At 41.4% G+C, this 18,738-nt stretch overlaps 1 protein-coding gene across 1 annotated transcript in view; it reads right to left on the bottom strand.

Moving 5' to 3' along the window:
* Nucleotides 1-5,254: 5,254 nt before the first annotated feature.
* THEMIS (thymocyte selection associated) overlaps nt 5,255-18,738 on the bottom strand; it is a 29,731-nt gene continuing 16,247 nt past the window's right edge. Inside the window, exons 3-5 of the mRNA XM_063125449.1 lie at nt 12,674-13,132; nt 6,752-7,806; nt 5,255-5,266 (exon numbers count right to left, since the gene is read on the bottom strand). Coding sequence (XP_062981519.1) covers nt 5,255-5,266; nt 6,752-7,806; nt 12,674-13,132 — 1,526 coding nt within the window. The remainder of the gene's footprint in view (nt 5,267-6,751; nt 7,807-12,673; nt 13,133-18,738) is intronic.

Below are 18,738 nucleotides of genomic sequence, written 5' to 3'. Positions count from 1 at the left end.
GCTCCCTACCATTGCTTCTCCACTCCTGGTTTCATTGCTCAGTTCCAAAACAGGAAGTAAACAATGAGCACAAGGCCCATTCAGTCGGGTGTTCTAATCATGCTGCTTCTCCAGCACACAGCTGGAGAGAGCAGCAACTTCTGGTTTTAAAAATATTTTGGACTTTCTGCGGTTTTTCTTGTAGCGCAAGGAAGGCCAGAAGTGGCGGAAGGGGCGCGGGTGGCAGATGATGTCATGTGAGGGACCTGCAAAAAATCTGTGAGTTTCCAGTAACGAGCATGCAATAAAACGCTCGTTGGATGGAGCCCTTAGAAGAAGAAGAAACATTTGGTATCTGTCTTTGTAAAAAATAAAATAAAACAACAATGCTAGAAAATTGAAATAAAGTGCTGTTAAATTGAGAGCCTTGAACCCATGTTCCCCTTATCCTCTTCCAAATTCTTATTGTGCAGATGACTGCACGATACTGTTACTCATTTTACTATCATTATCAGACAATGACAGCTTTAGTAATTTCCCCTGTAGCTTCAACGGGGACACTTACTGTGAACAAACAAAACTGTCTGCATTCCAGCTAGTGCAGTTGTACTTTGTCACATTGTTTGCATGTAAAAATCATGGAGTAATTATTTAAATGATAGCTTTCTGTCAGCGCCTTAATGGCTGGCATTGTCACCTACTGGCGCTACATTTTGTTCAACCTTATTTCACATCCCAGCTGTGATTTTTTTAGCAGTTTCTATAGACTCGTTTAAAGTTAAATTCGGCTCTGTGAAGACAGTCGCCATAAGGCACAGGCGCCACTTAATTCCCACTTAGGTTCTCAAAATAACTCATAGGGGAATCTGTTCCCTCTTCTGTGTGCAGGTTAAACTCTCACTTTGGCTAAATAGATGTTGGATGTGTGCTTTAAAGTAAGAATAATGTGCCCATCACTGCAAGGAGCTGTGACACCTCTGTATAAATCCATTGACAATCCAATCTCTTTTAAGATGAAAGAGAGGGGGTGGGGAGAGAGAGAGAGAGAGAGAGAGAGAGAGAGACAGAGAGAGACAGAGATCTGGTTCCACTGAATTCTATGCAGCTCTTACAATTCAGGGAATGATGGAACGGTACTCTGGAAGCTATCATATCTGTTATGAGAAACCTCCCTATTGGTTTGGTATTGTAATTTCTCTTATAAGGTAGAAAAAGGTAATGATGAGAGGATACAAGGTGTTGTTGGGATAAACACGGAAGTATGATTGTAAGGAAGTATGATGTTATCTCTTTTCTGTTCATGTTTGCTTAAAGCCAGAAAATGTTTTCTAAATAAATTCACACTGACATCCTATTGCTGGCTTTATTTGCAAACAGAGTGATAGCTTGATCTTATTCCTAAACTGCGCAAGAATATAATAGCAGCCTTATCCTTCATGAATTTGTCTAATCCCTTTTTAAAGCTATCCAGACCCAAAGGCATAAGGCAGAGAGTTGTATAAGTTCCGCCTCATTTGGTTCCAAAGATTTTGCCGACGCTGCTTTATGCAGACACTGGAGGAGTTGGACAGCAGATGACCTCCAGACGTGGAATAAAGTGCCAGGATCAAGCCTGTCCTCCTCTCAATACCTCCCTGCTCCTAACTTTGCATAGTTGTTGGCCATGATGTACCGCAGAGGGGTTGCCTTGGACCAGGAGTGCAGAACCCCTTTGACCCTGAGGGTCAAATTCCATCTTGGAGAAGCTCTTGGGGGCCACATTCCAGTAGTGGGTGGAGCTGGAGGCAAATGGTGTGGAGCTAAAAACCCATTTTAATATTTTAATTTAAAGCACTAACTGTGAATAACAAAGGCTTAGGAGAGGCATTTCAGCCTTTTAGATTGGGATGGGGGGGGAATAGCCCACAAAACGATCAGTGGTTGGGGCAAAGAGGATAGTTCCAGAGGAAGGGGGGTCTGGGGAGCCCCAGAGGATCAGATTGGAACCACTAAAGGGCTAGATTTGCACCCCTGCCTTAGACCTTTGAAGTCAATCTATTGTGAGTCTGAAATAAGGATGCAGGCAGGCCAAAGGGGCAGCCAAGGAGGACATAAAGAACTAGCAGAGGGAAGGAGGTAGGCTGCCAAGCAGAGACACTTGCTGGAAGTTTAGGGAATCACATGAGATGGCAGCGCAAGACTTCAGAATTGCGGCACAAAGCGCCCAGAGAGCTCCGGCTATTGGGCGGTTTAGAAATGCAATAAATAAATAATAAATAAATAAAAATAGCATAAGTCCTGACTGGATACAATAATGTTGTGTTTTGGGTGTTAACTACGAGCCCTAATTCAATTGGATGTGTCAGTGAACATTTGCGGGTGGTGACACAACACCTGGGGTATGTGGCACAAAGCTAGCACAAACCATTAGCTAAGGACTAGCTAAGAACCATTAGCTAAGATTACAGGATTCATAGTTAACAGAGCTTTAGAAACAAGCAAAGTCGGGAGCATAGGCATGTGCAAGGGGTGTGCCCAGGCACACCGTAATGGCTCAAGCAATAAGTGTTGAGTTGAGGAGGCCATTAAAAGGGATCCAAAAAGGGATCCAGACACAGCCAGAATGGTCTGGCTGCCCTCCAGCTGCTTCACCACCATGCTGAAGAAATGCTGCCTCCAAAAGAGCACCATTGCTCCCAGCAGCAGAAGCGAAGAAGAATCACTCTGCTGGGAGTCGTGTCCCTCAGCCACGAGGCCTCTACTGGAGTGGCTGCATCTGACCAACCTCCCACCAACACAGGCATATGTAAATGATACCGGGTGCAAGCCATGCTGAAACGTCGCCCATGCGATAGGAACATCCCTCCGGCTGCTCCATTGCCACCACCTTCGACAATGCGCCTTTGCTCCCAGCAGCAGGAGTGAAAAGGAATCGCTCTGCTGAGCTTCTTTGCCAGGAGTCATGCTCATAAGCCCCTCCTCTGTCCACTGTCACCACAAGCCTGACCAATGCTAGGGCTTGGGAAGCATCTCCTCATCCCCCCACCCTCACCTGCAACAGCTCTGCCGTGGTCAGCCAAGTCAAAACCGGAGTAGGGCATCAGTGTTTAATAAATAAAAGAATAAAAATAATGTTCTTTATCACTGAGTAGTCAATAAATGCTCACCTTTTAAAAAAAATATCCCTGGGTGCACACCCTAATGAAATGTGCTGCACACACCTATGGTCAGGAGAAACCATCGGGATCCATGTATGGCATCCATGCTGCGACCCAGAAATATAATATTGCCCCATTTTCCTACATTCAAGTGACCACGTGTCGCATCACAAGTAGCTTTGAGGTGTTTTTGACTGGCACTGAGAAGCTCCTGGCCCATTCTGTACCCTCCTGCCTGAAACTGCACAGAAGAGCACAGCCTTAGGGCTGCTGTTCTGTAGTGGTGGAGTGGTAAATTTTCAAGTGTGGTGTAGAGGCTAAGGTGTTGGACTGGGAGTCGGGAGATCCAGGTTCTAGTCCCTACTTGGCCATGGAAGCCCACTGGGTGACTTTGGGCCAGTCACAGACTCTCCGCCCAACCTACCTCACAGGGTTGTTGTTGTGAGGATAACATGGAGAGGAGGAGGATTATGTATGCCACCTTGGGTTCCTTGGAGGAAAAAAGGCTGGATATAAATGCAAAAATAAATAAATAAATAAATAAATGCATCTTGACAGTCTCTGTAGCCCTTGCTCACTCAAGGGAAGTCCAAAAATGCAGGCATCCCTCTTGATCCATATCAGCAAACCAGTTCTAGCGTTTTCATCTCATCCAGGACCAGGTCCTTTGTAAAGCTAATAGGTCTTAATTGCCCATTTATGACCAAGTTTCCTCCAAAAGTCTTGGCATTATAACTGAGATAGCTGAAAATAATATATTGCTGCTGGGAAAATCTGCGATTGCAGCTAAGCTAGGAGGGAACAGGGATATCTGAGGGGTTGGCAGATGTCATCAGTGTCCCCACTAATCAAAAGCTCCTGGCACCTCAGCCCTGTCAGCCTTGGCTCCACTACACCACCACTGTTTTAGATATTTTCTTCACAGGTACAGAAAATAAGATCAAACACTAAACCGTGTATCTTGTTTTCTTCCAGTTATAATATGGGAGGTTGCATACTGATACAGAAGCCCTGATGGGGAAAAGAGCACTCTGTTTCTTGTTTTAGAGAATGGTTGTAAACAAACGTTAATATTAATGAAATTTATGTATGGATTTTTTTAAAAAAAAATGGAATCAAGTACTTCCTAGAACATACAGATTCTAAAGGAAATAGATAATTAAGAAGGGGATTTATGCAGCATTCATTTTCACCACTGGTAAACAAGTTGACTTCCAAAATAATGTCATTGTGGTGAACTCTTTTGTTGTGTCAAACCACACTTTAATTGCTTCGTTTAAACTCAGGGAAAACATTGCACTGCTACTAGAGTTTTGATTTATCTTTGTTGAAAGATTGCATGCTAATCATACCAGGTCAATAGAATGTAAAAGATTAATGTTTTTATTATTGTTTGCATTCTATCCAAGTAAAAGAAAACTATCCTACTCACAGTCTGGCAATTAACCCTGCTAATTCTGCATGCTCCACTACCTATCAGGTATGGCACAGAGAAATTGGATATATTTTATTCCTCCTGTGAAGTTTTGTACCTGATCTACACATTCAGAAGAATTATGTGATACAGTTCTCCTTGGACTGTAACATTTCAGAATGTGGTGGTGGTGGTGGGGTGGGGAGTGTGAGTTTCTGAGAGAGAACAACAAGGCTTTTCTATATGACATTTTTAACCTGCCACTTTACCAAGGTTTCTACTTCCAGATACTTTGTGGGATTAAGATTAGCTCCTCTCTCTCTCTCGCTCTCTGTATTCCTACACCTTTCTGTATGTTCCATTACACAACCACTAGATGATTCGATATACTGGACTTTTCTCATTAGAAAAAAACAAACTCCTGTGATACTGGTTGCAAAGAATGGGAGAGGCCTTAGAGAATGATGACATCATGTAAAGCACTTGCAAACTACCATGAGTGAGGAATCACAAGCACACAACGAAGCCTCATGTAGAAAGGCTCAAAGAGAGAGAGAGAGAGAGAGAGAGAGAGAGAGAGAGAGAGAGAGAGAGAGAGAGAGAGGGATTTAACAATCCAACATGTCAGAAACTCTGTGCACCTAGAAAACTAGTATAACAAGGACAAGAACTATAGTCTAGCTTTCTCCTTCATTCTTCTGAAGAGTCAATTTCGCCTTAGGTATTAGCCATGGAACTACAAATAATTATACAAATAAAGTAAAAACTCCAAAATTATAAGTCTTCATTCTATGTGAAAATGAATGGTTGTTTACAGATAACCATTGTGTGCATGTAACCAAATGCAAAATCACTTATCTGCAACATCCAACCATGTCATGGACCATTTTGACCACATATCAGCATGCACACTTTAGTAAACAGTCATGGAGTAAAGGATCTTTTATACATACCCAGTGACAAATACTGCACATGACCTTATATTTAGCTTTTCCACACAGTTCCAGTGAATTAGTTTTGGACATTATCCAAAAGTACAGGAAAAAGTGTTCACAGGTGCCTGAAGCTTTGATTCACATCTCCTCCCATGACTTTTAAAGGCATTTCCAACTCACACAACCTACACAAAACTATGCACACTTGTAAGGCTTTGCAAAGCTAAAGAACAAATTTCTTGCTAATACAATTTTATTTGAATTTCTTTTTTACTTCTGTATCCAATCACTAACTTTTTAAATTAACTGTCCATATCTACAGATTTAATTTTCTTCTAATTTCATGGTATCCTCGGTATGTGATTCTTTAACATTATGCTCCTGATGGAAGTGAACTGGTGTTTCAATACCAATTCTAAAGCTTTTGTTTTAAAGATTACAGAAAGTAAGAAAGCAAAACCAGAACAGAAATGGTTAAAAACATCTATACATTCATTTGTAATGAATGCTACTAGGAGAAGAAATTTATATAAGAATAAATTCTGTAAGGCTTATTATTTTACCAAACTGATTTTGGTCTTTTTCATTTTAAACTGAAGGTTACGCTGTGTAGACATGTAGAAAATTTTGAAACTTCTAAAATGTTCAAAGCTTAAGCTTTAGGCAGCTCAGGAACGGAGGAGGGAGGGGTAAGGGACTACAATTCCCATAATGCACTGTGCTGAGTCAGTGTTGACCACTGAGGAACTACATTTCTGATGAAAATTCAGTATGTTCTTTTTCACACGTTTCCCCTCGTTCCCCTTTGCCTCATAGAAAATGTCTTTCCTCAGTGGTCAACACAGACTCTTCTGAATACACAGAGTAGAGAGATGGAGTGTGTTGAGGTCTGGCAGTGTGATCTTAGCAAGCCTCATGAGAACAACCACTCCCTCTCCCTTGCCACATGGTGGATGATGGAAATTGTACTCTCTTCCCTCTCCCTTCTTTTCTCCATAGTCACTTCCATTCCACTGGCAAGGGAAACAGCCAAACATATTTTATCCACTCATTCTCATACCACTAGTGACCATGGCAACATGAGATTTATGCTAGCATTTTGATCATTCCCTTTAGATAATTTTTGCATACCTAACTGGCTAGTTTGATTACTGTGAAGATTGTTCTGAAGAAGTTATATATGAAACAGGCAGAAGCTAGGAAGCTTCTAAATCTATTCTTTATTGTGTGTAAATTGTGTATCAAAAACACTTTATTGTGTGTAAATTGTGTATCAAAAATCCTACCTTCCTAGGTTTTGCTGTACCACAAGCACTTTGAGCTGGCAGGGTGAGAAAAGATGTCTTGGAGTCTTCTGCTCTGTAGGTTTTCGGAGGCCTGGGCGGTGGGTGTGTAGCTTGATTTCCACATTTCCTCATCATGCAATACTCTTCTTCTGTTATCTCATCCACAATAGACTTTATTGGGAAATGCATAGTATTTTCCACATGTTTTCTCAGCAATTGGAAGGACATATTTAAATTATGCACAGGAGCTTCCCAGATTTCTGTGGGGTTGCTGAAGCTGCTGATTAGCAAGTAAGAATCTATTATTTCCTCTTCAAGCTGCAGACATGATACACTAGCCAAAATGTCCTCCTGGATGGAAAGGTCCCTTACAGAGACCTTGACATTGAATGGAAAGCGAAAATCTTTGCACAGCTCCGAAAGTTTATACTGCCTCTTGTCATGGACAAGTTCAACAAAGCTCCCTTCCATGCACATTGGAAGAAGTACACTTTTGTGGGTTTTATTTAGCAATAGAATTTGTTCACAAGCCAAAGCATTCTCCACTTTCTGCCTTCTGAGATCAACACCTTCATTTGTCTTGCATTGTGGAATGAGAAACTGGTCTCCAACAGAAACAGAACACAGCTCCTCGTGCGAAGACTCAAAAGCTTTTGTAGCTATAACATGAAGCTTCTCCTTTATACTTCTTGCTATTTCTAGGTCATAGGCAGTTGGAAATTCCCGAGGTCTTCTTTTGAACTTCCCGTTGTAGCTGGTAGGAATTAAAAAGTGTCTTTTGTAGGAATTGCTCTTGATCTCAGATGCTAAGAGTCTTATTGCCTGACACTTTTTGTAAATGACTATTTCTCTACCAGGACACAATAAATTATAGGAGTGCTTGTTTCCAATGGAGCCTTCGATTACTGCAACAACGATAGGAAATTCACTGCACATTCTTTCCAATATATCTTCCATCGATAATGGCTGAAGGAAACTGTTAACATTGTAACAGTCAGTTACATCTTTGACTTCAACATCTAAATCAGAAAGGAAGTGAACGGTATCTTTTTGAACTGAAAGGGGGGAAAATACAAAATTCAGGTCAATTGATTTTGATGTCAAAAGGCAGTACTAATAAACTAAAAGCCTAATATGTAGAAATACAAATGTTTTTCTCACTTATGTGTAGCTTCTGAAACAACTATCCTTTCTATAATTCCTGCAACTGCTGAAGTGCTATATATATATATATATATATATATATATATATATATAGTCTAGTGTTGTCAAGAAAAATAATAAGAATATTCAAAATGATAACATTTACTTAAATTAACAACTCATTAAGGTAGGTCAGTGTTATTATCCCCATATTGCAGATAGCGATACCAGGGAAATAGCTTGCATTTGATAAAGAGTGTTTATCAAAGGAGTGTATCTCAACCTTCCCCAATCTAGTGCCCTCCAGGTGTTTTGGACGACAGGTCTCATAATTCATGATAACTGACCATGTTGGCTGGGGCTGATGGGAGCTGAAATCCAAAATATCTGCAGTGTATTCATAAGTCCACTCGATGTAAGAGTTGAAATTGACAAGATTAAATAGTTGTAGCAAACCCACATTGTGAGTTATGCACTTGAGTAGATGTTGAAGAAGACGATACGCAAATTGATTAGTCCCTCTTAACAGTAACTATTTTATTTATAATAGAATGTGTGCCTTGTCTTCTGTTGCTGTCTCATAGTTATAGTGCTTCAGAGAAAATGTGGGCATCCATTTTTTGCAGTTCACAAACCAAAAAGCTTAGTAAATGACACTAAGGGCTCATCTACACCAAGCAGGATATTCCACTATGAAAGTGGTATAAAAATAATATATAAAAGGCAGGAGCCACACTACTGCTTTATAGTGGTATTGAAGTGCACTGCAGGATTTACACTACTGCTTTATAGTGGTACTGAAGTGAACTGACAACTGTTGGGGCCCATGACACATCTACACCAAGCAGGATATAACACTATGAAAGTGGTATGAAAGCACTTGGTATGTGTCATGAGCCCCTACAGTTGTTAGTGCACTTCAATACTGCCATACAGCAGTATGGCTCCTGCCTTTTATATACCGCTTTCAAACCGCTTTCATAGTGGAATATCCTGCTTGGTGTAGATGGGCCCACAGTTGTTTCTAAACAGAACATTGAAATTATTCAGAAAATATTCACTGCTGTTTAGATGTTGCATGGTGAAGCACATGGATATGATTAGAAATTGAAAAGCTAGTGAAGCATACATTAAGACATGGAGCTATAAAGCATCATTCTTTACTTTATCTGACAAATAGTTGGAACTTAAATTTAAAGCCTGGGTCCTTCTATTCAACCTGGGTGTAAAATGGGGGTGGAGGGGGACAACTTAGATCTAAGGCCAGAATTACACATTTCTGTGATATATATGTGTGTATCTTTAAAAAGCCCACTTGCTTCCCCTCCTGAATATTTTTTTATATATAAATTTTTATTGACTTTTTACCTACATCAATACAATTAACAGAAAAAGAACATAATACATAAACTCAAAGTAACATTTATATCATATATTCACGCTTAATCTATTTAATATACTCATACTCAACATAAAAGTGCACCCCCCACCTCGGGATCTCATTCCTGTTTCCAAAAACTCATAGTTTCTTCTGCTGGTGGTTTCCCGCTTCCCTTAGAAAAGACAAATACTAGGAACTTTTTCCAGATTCCCTCAAAATCGTTCGTTTTTACTATGCCTCTTCTCACTTTAATATTACATGTCAATTTATCATTAATAGCAATATCCCACACTTCTTTATACCATTCTTCAATACAATAATCACCTTGAGTCTTCCAGTTCCTAGCTAAGATTAACCTTGCAGCTGTCAACAAATTCGTTATCAATTCCTTAATTTCTTTACTACATTTAAAATCTTCTTGCAGTGAGAGTAATGCAACTCTTGGTGTATCTTCTATTTTCATTCCAACAATCTCTTCAATCTCTAAAAACACCATCTTCCACAGCTTTTGCACATATTTACATTCCCACCACATATGTAGATACGTTCCTTTTTCACCACAGCCCCTCCAACAATCTGCTGAGTGCTGGTTATTGATCTTGTTTAATCTAACCGGGGTTAGGTACCACCTCCATAAAATTTTATAATAATTCTCCTTTATTCTCACTGACATATTCCTCAACACTCTCTGTCTCCAAAGTCCTTCCCAACTCTGCTGAATCTTTCCGAGTGTGTGAGACACTCCTGTTTGTCTCTCTCAATCACCATGTTCATAAAACATAAGAACATCCATGCTGGATCAGATGAAGGGTTAACACAAAGGCCAACCAGATGCTGGTGAGAAATCCACAAGTAGGATATGAGTTCAATAGTAGCCATGTTTGAATCAGCACATAAAGAACAATATCATAGGCAATACCAAAATGGAAACCAAATGCTTAATTCTCCCTTTCTATCTACAATGTCAGGTCTAAGTTACAGATGTGCTGAAGTCACACTGTTGTGCATTCACTGATTCCCCCCCCCACACACACACACGCACTGAAGCCAATAATGTGGAAGAAAACGCCTAATAGTTTGACGTTCATGTACTGGAGAAGATGAGGGAAATTAAACATGCGGCTAAAGTAACTTGTAGCCAAAAAGGTAACAGTGAGGTACATGGCAGTAATTCAAATCAACAATTGTTTCTAAAACCTATTTTATTACATGAAAACATCTTTAATCTATAAACACAATCTGCACATCATCAACAGGCTACAGTCAACAAACAATGGCTTGTTGAAAACGCAGTTCCTATCTGCCTGCTCCTGCTGCAATAAACAACCCAGGGACTTGAGTTATTTATCGTGATATCCAGGAATTCTGAGGTTCTGGAGAACAAACTCAGAGTTTGAACCCATGAACAAGATATCCCTGTGTTGTTTATCTTAGTAGGAGCAGGCATACTCCCTTAGCATTTCCAAAACCCATGGTTTGCTAACCGTGGGTTGTTGATAAAGTGTGCAAACTGGGTCAAGAGCAAATTTCAGACACATTTTCACCAAATCATCATGGGCTCTTTGTTTTCTTTGTTCTGTATCTTTATCTACAACTCCACAGCCACCTCCTGGGTTTCCACATGGAAGCGAATCTCATAGTTAAGAATTATGACTCTAGCAATATCCGCCTCGCGTCCCCCGCAAGCTCACAGTTAAATATATAAGAATAGAAAAGGGCAAGGGAAGGTGAAAAAAAGTTTCACAGAGGGAATGAAAAAGCTCTAAGAGAACTATTACTAGGGAGAATGAGAGAGAACCCTTTCTTGAAGTCACAGGAATGTCATATGCAATCTCTGTCTACTTCAGACATTATGTTAAATGGATTTATAATTGCTTATGTGTTCACAAAGGATTTGTCCCCATTTGGTTAAAGAAAAGCAAGGGGGGAAATGTTTCCTTTTCTATGTGGAAAGATTTATTTGTGTATTTCTTGCACAAGGAGGAGCATTTCACCACTGCCCAGAGGACTTTGGCTATGGGGCAGTCTAGAACTGTAAAAAATGAAATGAAATGAAACCAGTTGAACCTCATCTACAATCTGAAGTGGTAAACCCCAGGAACCAATTGGCCATCTCATCTGCTGCTTGTAATGTAAGTACGAATGTATGAAAATTTTGTTTCTCCCTTCCCTAATATAAGAACTGATCCTCAGAGCATTTTATCCAGGTTTGGAGGGAGGAAGAGTGTAGAAGGGTTAGCTGGCTGGGGATGATGTAAGTTGTAGTCAAAGCCATCTGGAGGGCACTAGGTTGGGGGAGGCTGTTCTAGAATCTCACAAAGACATCTTTTAATGGCAGGTGCAGCAGACTGAACACACATCTTGGAAAGCATGCACTCTAACACTAGACCATAGGCCCTACCCTGCAACCCTATTGTTATAACTGTGCGGACTCATGCAGTGAATTATCAGGCAGTGACCTAGAAAATGACTACAGTACTAGTTTGGGTCTCAACAGTACACACACACACACACTGGAATTCTGACATATAAAATCAACCACTTAAGACATTCTAAATAGATTTTAGTGTAAAATATATGAGATCAATTTTGTATGGGATTGAAAAGTAAAAAATGCCAGTGTGAAGACATTTCCTTCTCAGCTCTATTACTGGCAGCTTCACCTGGTATGACCACAGGCTATGTCACTTGTATCTGCCTGGTTCAAATGACATTTGAAGAAGGTGTGTGAATCTGTTTGTGCCCCCGTCTTTATGGCAGCGTTTGTGCCTGCACTTGCATTCCTTCCTGACATCTGCATGGGAAGGAACGCAACTGCGAACTTTCCAGGTTTTTCAAAGTAAAAAAATAAAGATGGGGGGGAGGAAAGGGGCTGTTCCTCCCCCTTTAATTTTATTATCAGTATCTCCGCAGCTGCGCAGATACAGATAATAAAACTAAAAATAAATGGGGGGGAGGAACGGGCAGCCAGAGAGAGGACACGAGGAGAGGGGGCAGGGACTCATGGTGAACCACCTCTCCTCTCCTCCCCCTGACTGGCCGTTCCTCCCCACCATTTATTTTTAGTTTTATTATCTGTATCTGTGCAACTGCGGAGATAGATAAAAATAAATAAAAAAGAGGAGTGGAATGCCCCCCCTTTTTTGCTTTTACAGGCACGGGGCTGCCCATGGCGACCAATCGGGGGCGCCATGGACTCCGCTGCCAAAAACGTCGGGGTAAGTGCCCGACTTTTTCAGAGTGGGGTTTCCCCCTGGATGGCTTTGCAATGGTGGCTGTGTCATGTAGACAATGTGCCACTACTGCGAAGCCACCCCGGGGGAAACCCTCTCGTGTAGACATTTCGAGTACTTTGCTAATTTGGCACACGTACTTGACATTGATATTCATTAACTTACATTTCATCACTGCTTGTACTTCATATATTGGTGCTAGAACAACACAACCACCCAGTTCCACAGGAAGCAAGCTAGTAGAGTCCTCAGCATTGCAGGCATTAATAAATGTCACACTTCGACTTCTGCTCTTCGGGATTTTCCATTCAGCAACGTCTTTCAGGGTATAAGACTGGTCATCTTCCCATTCATAAAAGTCACCTTCTTGTGAAAATGGCAAAACAAAGGCATACATCTGGTCATCCCTCATTACCTCACAATTTACATTCAATATCCCATTTCTCTCTTCCACAGAGCAGAATATGATCTTCTCGCTCTGTTTTATAGTCAGGTTTTCTACTTTGACATCCTTAGGGCAAGAGAAGCAAGGACGTTGCAGTGGCGTTGGCCCAATCAAATTTTTTCTCACAATTTCTTCAACGTTAGCATATGGTGTTTTATCAGCCACTATCCTGCAAAGACCTTCAAATAAATAAATAACAACAACAACAACAACATGAAAGAGTTCTTGAAATTATGCAAGCATCAACAGGTATACAATATTTACTTTTGTGTTTGTAATTTATTTTACTTCATTGGTATCCAGAATGAATTTACTGGCTTGGGGCTGGTGACAATTTCAAAGCAAAACCATCTGGTAGTTAACTATTAAAACCAATTATAAATTGCTAACAAAAATCTTTTTTGTAGATATCATATAAGCTATATAAACCTAGAAAAACAAACATACAATTTTAAAATGATAATCACCTTTGTGCAATGGACTTGCACAAACTACCTATATTATTTCTTATTTTATTTGTATAGAGGTCTGCATGTCATGTGTGTGTGTGTGTGTGTGTGTGTGTGTGTGTGTGTGTGTATAGACATATAATTTGTGCTAAGATAAAATGCTGGTCGTAGTTTGCTCATTTTCATCTGTTAAATTATTAATTATTAATTATTGAAATATTACTTAACAGTTATTTAAATCACTGCATCAGAAGAGGTTTCAACCAGATGACCATTGAGATCCCTTCCAACTTCATGATTCTATGAAAAATTGCAGCAATATATGTATGTGTATTTATAGGTATATATTAGTACACTTGTATCACTCTTTCAGAGTATATGTTGGGACTCATCCCCCTCCCTGGTCCAGGTTTGGAACCCGTGCATGGATTGACATTCCCTTGTATTCAGAGCTGTGGAGACGGCAACGGGGAAACCACATTGATGGTGATCTTATCATGGTAGCAGTGATTAGAAATCATAGAATAGTAGAGTTGGAAGGGGCCTATAAGGCCATCAAGTCCAACCTCCTGCTCAATGCAGGAATCCACCTTAAAGCATACCTGATTAGCTTTTGACTGTTCTGGAATTTCTTGGAACCTATAGCTACTGACCATCACCTACATGGTTTCTGAAGTGTGTAACCGTTAAGCTTTGGTGTGAGATTTTGTCCAATAAAGAAGTCTCAGTGGTCTGGGTGTCCCATGTTAGTTTGTCAGAATGTGTGCTTGCCTGAGGGACCGGAAGAGCTGACAGTAGATTTTTTTAAAATAAACAAACAATGACATCACTTTAAGAGCATCATCACACAGGGGGAAATCGCATTTGGTTACCGTTGCTTCTCCACCCATGCATTTGTCCCTCATTACTTCCTCTTTTGAAAGAGGAAGTAAACAACATGCATGAGGCCCATTCAGTGTGCCATTTTGATTGCGCTGTTTCTCCTGCACACAGCAGGTGATAGCGGCAAAGTCCATCTTTATTTTAAGCCAGAATCAGGGCTGGGCGGGGGGGGGGGGGCAGTGGGGCCAGTTGGCATGGGCCTACAATTTTGAGGGGGCCTACTCCGAGTCCCCCTGGGCAAAGTTGCTTGATTTTTCTGTTGTAGTTGATGTATGTGCCCAAAGAAAAGCACATAAAGCATTTCTGAATGTGAAGAAGTGATATCTTGAATAAAAGTGCTTGCCATTACCTTTTTAATGAATCGTTCTAGTTCATATGTATTTAGAACTGAATAAAAAATACTTAATGAGCAGTTTGAAATGGGGCCTACATTTCCCATCTGGCCCGGGCCTATTACCAGCTTTGTCCGGCCCTAGTCAGAATTACTGGTGGGGGTGGGGGGTTGTGGCGTGAAGGAGGCTAGAAGGGGCAGGAGGTGTGTGGGTGGCAGACGACATCATGAGAGGAACCCATGAAAATCCTTGGGAGCCCACTAATTAGTGTGCAATAAAATGCTCGTCTGATGGAGCTCTATGTCAGGAGTTAGTTGGCCATCTTCTCTCTCTCTCTCTTTCTCTCTCTCTCTTCCTGCCCACCCAACATGCCAGGGAACAGATATATTGCTCCTGTCAGAACGTCTGAACTTATCACCTGCAGAGATATTGAAATTGGGCTGCAGGTAACCTATTAGGGTGGCCACTTAGCATCACCAAAGAAGAGGAAATGCATCACCAATAAAGAGCACAGAAAAGGATATAGCTTTGTATAAAATTAACACATGCTACAATTACTGTAATTTAAATACATTTTAGAGGGATGGTCGTGTTAGTCTGTCACAGCAAAAATAACAAAGAACCTTGTGGCACTGCAAAATATGCATTTTGTTTACCCCAGCTGTAAACCAGGGACAAACAGAGTTAAAAGGGTGGGGCGAGGGGGGGATTGTGAGTCCAGCCAGCGGGGTGGGGGGAGATTCATGAGGGCTGGGGGTAATTTCTCCCTCACTTTATGTGTTAAAAAATGTGCCCCAGGCTGTCCTTTGGGAGGCTGTGTGTTATTCCTCTCCTGTTCTGAGCTGGGTGGCTATACAAAATGATGTGAGTTGCACTGATGTAGCGGCAGCATATCTTTCTCCCAGGACAGCTTGTACATAGAACGGCTTGGCCTATGAGAGAGTCTGGAATGTCATGTAAGAAGAGCCCTCCTCAGGCATTCACTGAAGATGGGTTAACTTAGTGAAAGCTGGTGGCTCCGATGTCAGTGGGGAAGTGAATCCGCTCCCCTGTGCATCATTTGGCCACACAGGAACAACCCTGGGGCGACCCTGGAGAAAAACAATGGTGTGGAAAGGGCCAGAGAGAGAAAGATCCTTTTCTCTCTTGTTCTCCACCTCATTTGATGCTACTTTAAGGCAGTCCTGAGCACTTGGGAAAAGGAGGCACTGGAATGAGAGTCATTGAGGATTTTCAGATGGGGGGGAGGGATTGAGTTTCCTTACTGTTGTTCTGCTTCCTGGTTCTCTTCCACATTTGAAATGAACAGAATTACACAGAGAAGAGATCAGCAACCACATGGCCCATGCAATTCAATGGGGCCGCACCCTCTAGTGGGCATTTTATAGTGCAACCTCGCCTGCACACGGCAGGAAATCCTGACAAACCCGCCGTATCTCAGAAGAGTCAGCTTTTCTGAGGTTTATTTTTTGGCACTAAAACTGGGGAAAGGAGCAGGAGACACACAGGAGGCTGACAACAGCGTAAAAATGACCATGAACATCCTTGAGTGGCCAGTCAGAGAGTGCTATAAATTGCTCATTTAAAAACACCCATTGGGTGACTGCAGCAATGATGTCCCAGAAGAGGGTTGCCTGTTTCTCCTGATATTAGAAGGAGTAAACTAGTCTTGGAATTCCCATACATAGCTTTCTTGAGTCACCAACTATCATGCAACAATACTGATAGATTAGTATTTAGCCCTAACATTCATATAAATCGTCCCTCAACAGGCAATGCCACAATTTGCATAACCAAATCTAACACAGAAGTATAGAAACAAAGGAGAAGAATATGGCTATGATGGATAGCCACACCACCAGACCCATTAAGTCTATGTTTAGGCACTGGAGACATCTGGTTATCGAGCGTTAATTGCAACTTTGAAATATTACAAGATACAGCAGCTTCTGCAACAGCAATACCCAAAGGGCATTTTTATTTCCATGTTAATCATACCCATTGGAATCATTTTGTTAGAATGATACAGAAAAGAAAAATTAAGTACATATGTACATTTGCTAGGGTTATATTTTTTTTCCCCTGGAGGAAGACTCAATGAAAAGTTTAGAGAACTGAGCAAGGAGATTTAAGTTAGCTATGCAATTAAGCTATAAGTTATAACTCAACAGTAATATTCTTTTTCAAGCATTTATGGCTGGAATGACATGTTATGGAGAATACGCTTTTGCCACTAAATGCACAAACTTTGGGTCTCCTCCTCTCCTTGTAATGTGTAATGCTACAAAATCCATGATGTGATGTCCTCACCCTTTAAGTTCCCCCACTACGGCTCCACTTCATTGGTTGTGGAGAGACACTTGACTGACCAAGAAAGAGATCTTGAAGTTGTGATGGACAGCTTGATGAAAATGTGAAAAAGGCAAACTCCGTGTCAAGCACAATTAGGGAAGGAATGTGAATAAAACTGCCATTATTATATTGCCCTCATACAACTCAATGGTGCAACCACACTTAGAATACTATGTACAGTTCCTCACCTGAAAAAAGGATATTGCAGAATTAGGAAAAGGGGCAGATTAAGGAGCTGGAGCAACTCTTCTATGAGGAAAGGTTACAACAGGTGTGATTGTTTAATTTAGAAAAAAGTAGAGTGAGGGTTTTGTCCATATCTCAGATAAAGCTGAGTGCAGACTACCACTGAAGTGCCTTTGCGAAAAACAAAAGTACAGTGAGACACATTGCAAATTGTTGTGGTTAGTTTTTTACCCACAGAAGGAAAAGGACTCTAAAGAGTTAAAAAGATGTCCTTGGCCAGATTGTCTCTGCCAGGAGAAGTCCAGTATGAAGCAGATTCTTCCCTGGCCTACGTGCGGTACGAGAAGTACAAGATGAAGAGACTATTGGTTAATTGGGCCAAGGAGAAAAGTGTATTTAAGAAGTCCATGTTGTATGGCTTCTTACTGCTGGAACTTACTGCTGGAACTTACTGCTGGAACTTACTGCTGACATTATCAGACTGCTGATGTTATACTGCTACGTTGTTACTGTACTGTTGGTGAAAGGACTGTATATATGACCATTTATTCTGTAAGTAATTTATTTAGTGTCAGTAAAGCTTCTTACTGACCAAAGACCGTGAGTGCTTCTTTTGTTCCTAAATTCAAGCTGAAACCATTTCCAGACTCTACGCTGCTGCTATTTCGCACTCTGCTATATTTTTGGGTAAGAAATTACCCCGATAGGTTATGGGCCCAGAGAAAGTCTGGAAGGCATAATTTTTGGTTGCTGGAAAGCTTGAGAGCAAAGGAACGCTGGAGGGAAAGACGGAGTCTAGCTCAGGCAGTTCATCGAGCTCAGACGGGTCTGTATCCAGTGTGAGTCGCGCTCCAGCCCAGCCGGTGAGGATGGCCCAGGTTCAGATGGCATCCAGTATTCCGGTGGAACGGCTGAATGAGAGAAATTACTTAACGTGGTCATTCAAGATGGAAATGTTTTTGAAGCGGGACAGATGTTGGAACGTCGTGAGTGTCCCGAGGCCGGTTGGTCAGACTGCTCAAGAAGCACAAGTGTGGGAAGAGCAGAATGAAAGGGCCAAAGCAAACATTGTCTTGAGTATGGAGGACTCGCAAATTGTCCATATCACCAGAGATGAGACGGCAAGAGACAGCTGGAATGCGCTGAGACAGATTTATGTGCGTGCGTCGGCAAGCACACGGCTGAGCCTCACCAGAGAGCTGTATCGGTTAAAGTTGGAGGAGGCTGGAAGTTTGGCAAATCATCTCCAACAGGTGAGATCTCTATTTGTCCAGTTGCAGGAGGTCGGAATCGTTTTTACGGAAGAGCATAAGTGCTACCTGATTTTGGGGTCGTTGCCTCAAAGCTGGGACGTTCTGACAACCAGTCTGGAAAGTATGAAGACTGATGAACTCACTCTTCATTATTTGACGGGTCGTTTGCTCCAAGAAGAGAAACGGCGTCTTTCCAGGAAGGAGGAAAACTGCCAGGAAAGGGTTAAGCAGTCAGCCCTTAGCAGCAGAGAAAGAATGCAGAATGATAAGTGTTTCCAAGGCAACAGTGTGGAGAGAACCGCAGTTGCAATAAGAAAGTGTTATTTTTGCA

This window comes from Elgaria multicarinata, chromosome 4 (genome assembly GCF_023053635.1).
Source record: "Elgaria multicarinata webbii isolate HBS135686 ecotype San Diego chromosome 4, rElgMul1.1.pri, whole genome shotgun sequence".
NCBI lineage: Eukaryota > Metazoa > Chordata > Lepidosauria > Squamata > Anguidae > Elgaria > Elgaria multicarinata.
This window is presented reverse-complemented; position numbering and strand designations above follow the sequence as displayed.